We start from the raw sequence: 1,938 nt of genomic DNA on the forward strand, positions 1-1,938 counted from the left end.
GATATTACATTATAATTATATATGTATATAAATATAATAATTAAATAACTAATGTATTTTCTTAGAACGGCTCGTTACCTACATCTATTAACGACATATATATAGATGGGAGACATTTTACCATCAGATTGTCCATTAGAAATAGATAACTAATAAAAAAATGTATGAGATGAGATCGAGCATGAAAATTTTTTGTGATGGGTTCTAGTGTTGGCCAATTTCAAGATTAAGAAACTTGGATTTACAAGTAAATAATTGCAACTACGTGTATGATGGCATGCAACCCTAAAATCGTAAATAATAATAATAATAATAATAATAATAATAATAATAATAATAATAATTTTTATCTTCATTAGTAACTTAATTTAGTTTTTACATGAAATAAATACTATCACTTAGAAGTTAATATTTAACATGAAATCTAAGTTTGTACACTATCAAAATTATCTTACACATCATAAACGTGTAATGACATTAAGGCTGCGTGTTATGGTGGGGGGCTTTGAAGTCCCTCCACAGTGTCACGTCAGCGCCACATAGGCACTGGGGGCATCGAAGCCCCAGGGCATAATGCCTCTTTATGGTGAGGGAGCTTCGAAGCCCAACCTTTTTTATTTTATTTTATTTTATTTTATTTAAACAAAAAAACCAATACAATAATATATAATACAATAATAAAAAAATACAATAATACTGAAATACAAAATAAATAAATAAAAAAACATATAAAAAAATTAAAGCTATTTTTAGTCGTCGTCCTCGCCGTCATCTTACTTATTACTCCAAAGATGTTCAATCAAATTCGATCGAAAGCTGAAATTCATTTCCCTTTTTCATGTTTTTAATAAATTAGCAAGTTTCTCATCTTCGTTTAGTGTACAGATCGGCTCTGGCTCATCGTTGTACTCGCCTTGACAAACTGCTCTACCCGAGTCCTCCAATATCATATTATGCAAGATAATGCAAGTGTACATTATGTTTCTTAACTTATCTATTTGTAAAAGACTAGCCGGTTGTCTAATGATAGACCAATGTTTCTTTAATACACCGAATGCCCTTTCGATGTCTTTTCTTGCCGACTTATGTTTTTTCTTGAAATATTGACGTTTTTCATCAGTCGGGCACGTAAAGCTAAGAACCAACGTGGCCCACTCCGGATAAATACCGTCGACTAGATAACATCCGTATTCGTAGTTGATATCGTTCATGGAAAATGAGATGTCGGGCGAGACTCCGTCTATGAGGCGGTCAAAAATAGGGGATGCATTAATCACAACTACATCATTGTTTGCACCGGGCGTCCCAAAAAACGCATGCCATATACAAAGATCAAATGATGCAGCCGCCTCAAGAATAACTGTTGGGCCATCATGATCACCCCGATGATATTGACCTTACTAAGCAACAGGACAGGCTTCCCATTCCCAATGCGTGCAATCGAGGCTACCAAGCATCCCGGGAAAACCGTGTCTTTGTTGATGCACCTCGTATATTTTTTGTACGTCGCTTTGAGTCGGCTTCCTCAAATATTTTTTATGATATAGTTGTGGAATACCTAAGTTTAACAAAATTTATGAAATTCATGCTCAAAATGTTACGGTTTTGAAATAAATAATTAGAATATTAATACTCACATTCGCAGAATGTGTGAAGGCTTCACGAACCACTGTCTCCGACATCTGTAACTACTCTTCCATGGTATCGCTCGCAGTCCCGTACGCTAGTTGGCGAATTGCCGCCGTACATTTTTGCATTGTTGAATATCCCGGTTTACCTCTCGCATCCGCCCGTTGTTGGAAGAATGCATAAACGCTTTCTAAATCACCAACTATTCGTGAAAATAGTTGGCGACTCATCCGAAAACAGCGCCGAAATCGTTCCGAATCAAAAGTCGCGTTCGGCGAAAAATAATCTTTCATCAACCGGTCATGCACA

At 35.8% G+C, this 1,938-nt stretch overlaps 1 protein-coding gene across 1 annotated transcript; it reads right to left on the reverse strand.

Moving 5' to 3' along the window:
- Nucleotides 1-883: 883 nt before the first annotated feature.
- Nucleotides 884-1,749, reverse strand: LOC143600315 (uncharacterized; the record flags this gene model as incomplete). Its single annotated transcript, XM_077078042.1, has 3 exons — nt 1,668-1,749; nt 1,451-1,558; nt 884-1,360 (listed from the first exon to the last, which is right to left on the reverse strand). Coding segments are annotated over exons 1-3 (667 nt in total), but the record flags the coding sequence as incomplete, so codon positions are not given.
- Nucleotides 1,750-1,938: the final 189 nt, after the last annotated feature.

The sequence above is a fragment of the Bidens hawaiensis genome, unplaced genomic scaffold (genome assembly GCF_021521415.1).
Source record: "Bidens hawaiensis isolate Kalapana, Puna unplaced genomic scaffold, B.hawaiensis_p1.1 tig00053935_1, whole genome shotgun sequence".
Classification (NCBI taxonomy): domain Eukaryota; kingdom Viridiplantae; phylum Streptophyta; class Magnoliopsida; order Asterales; family Asteraceae; genus Bidens; species Bidens hawaiensis.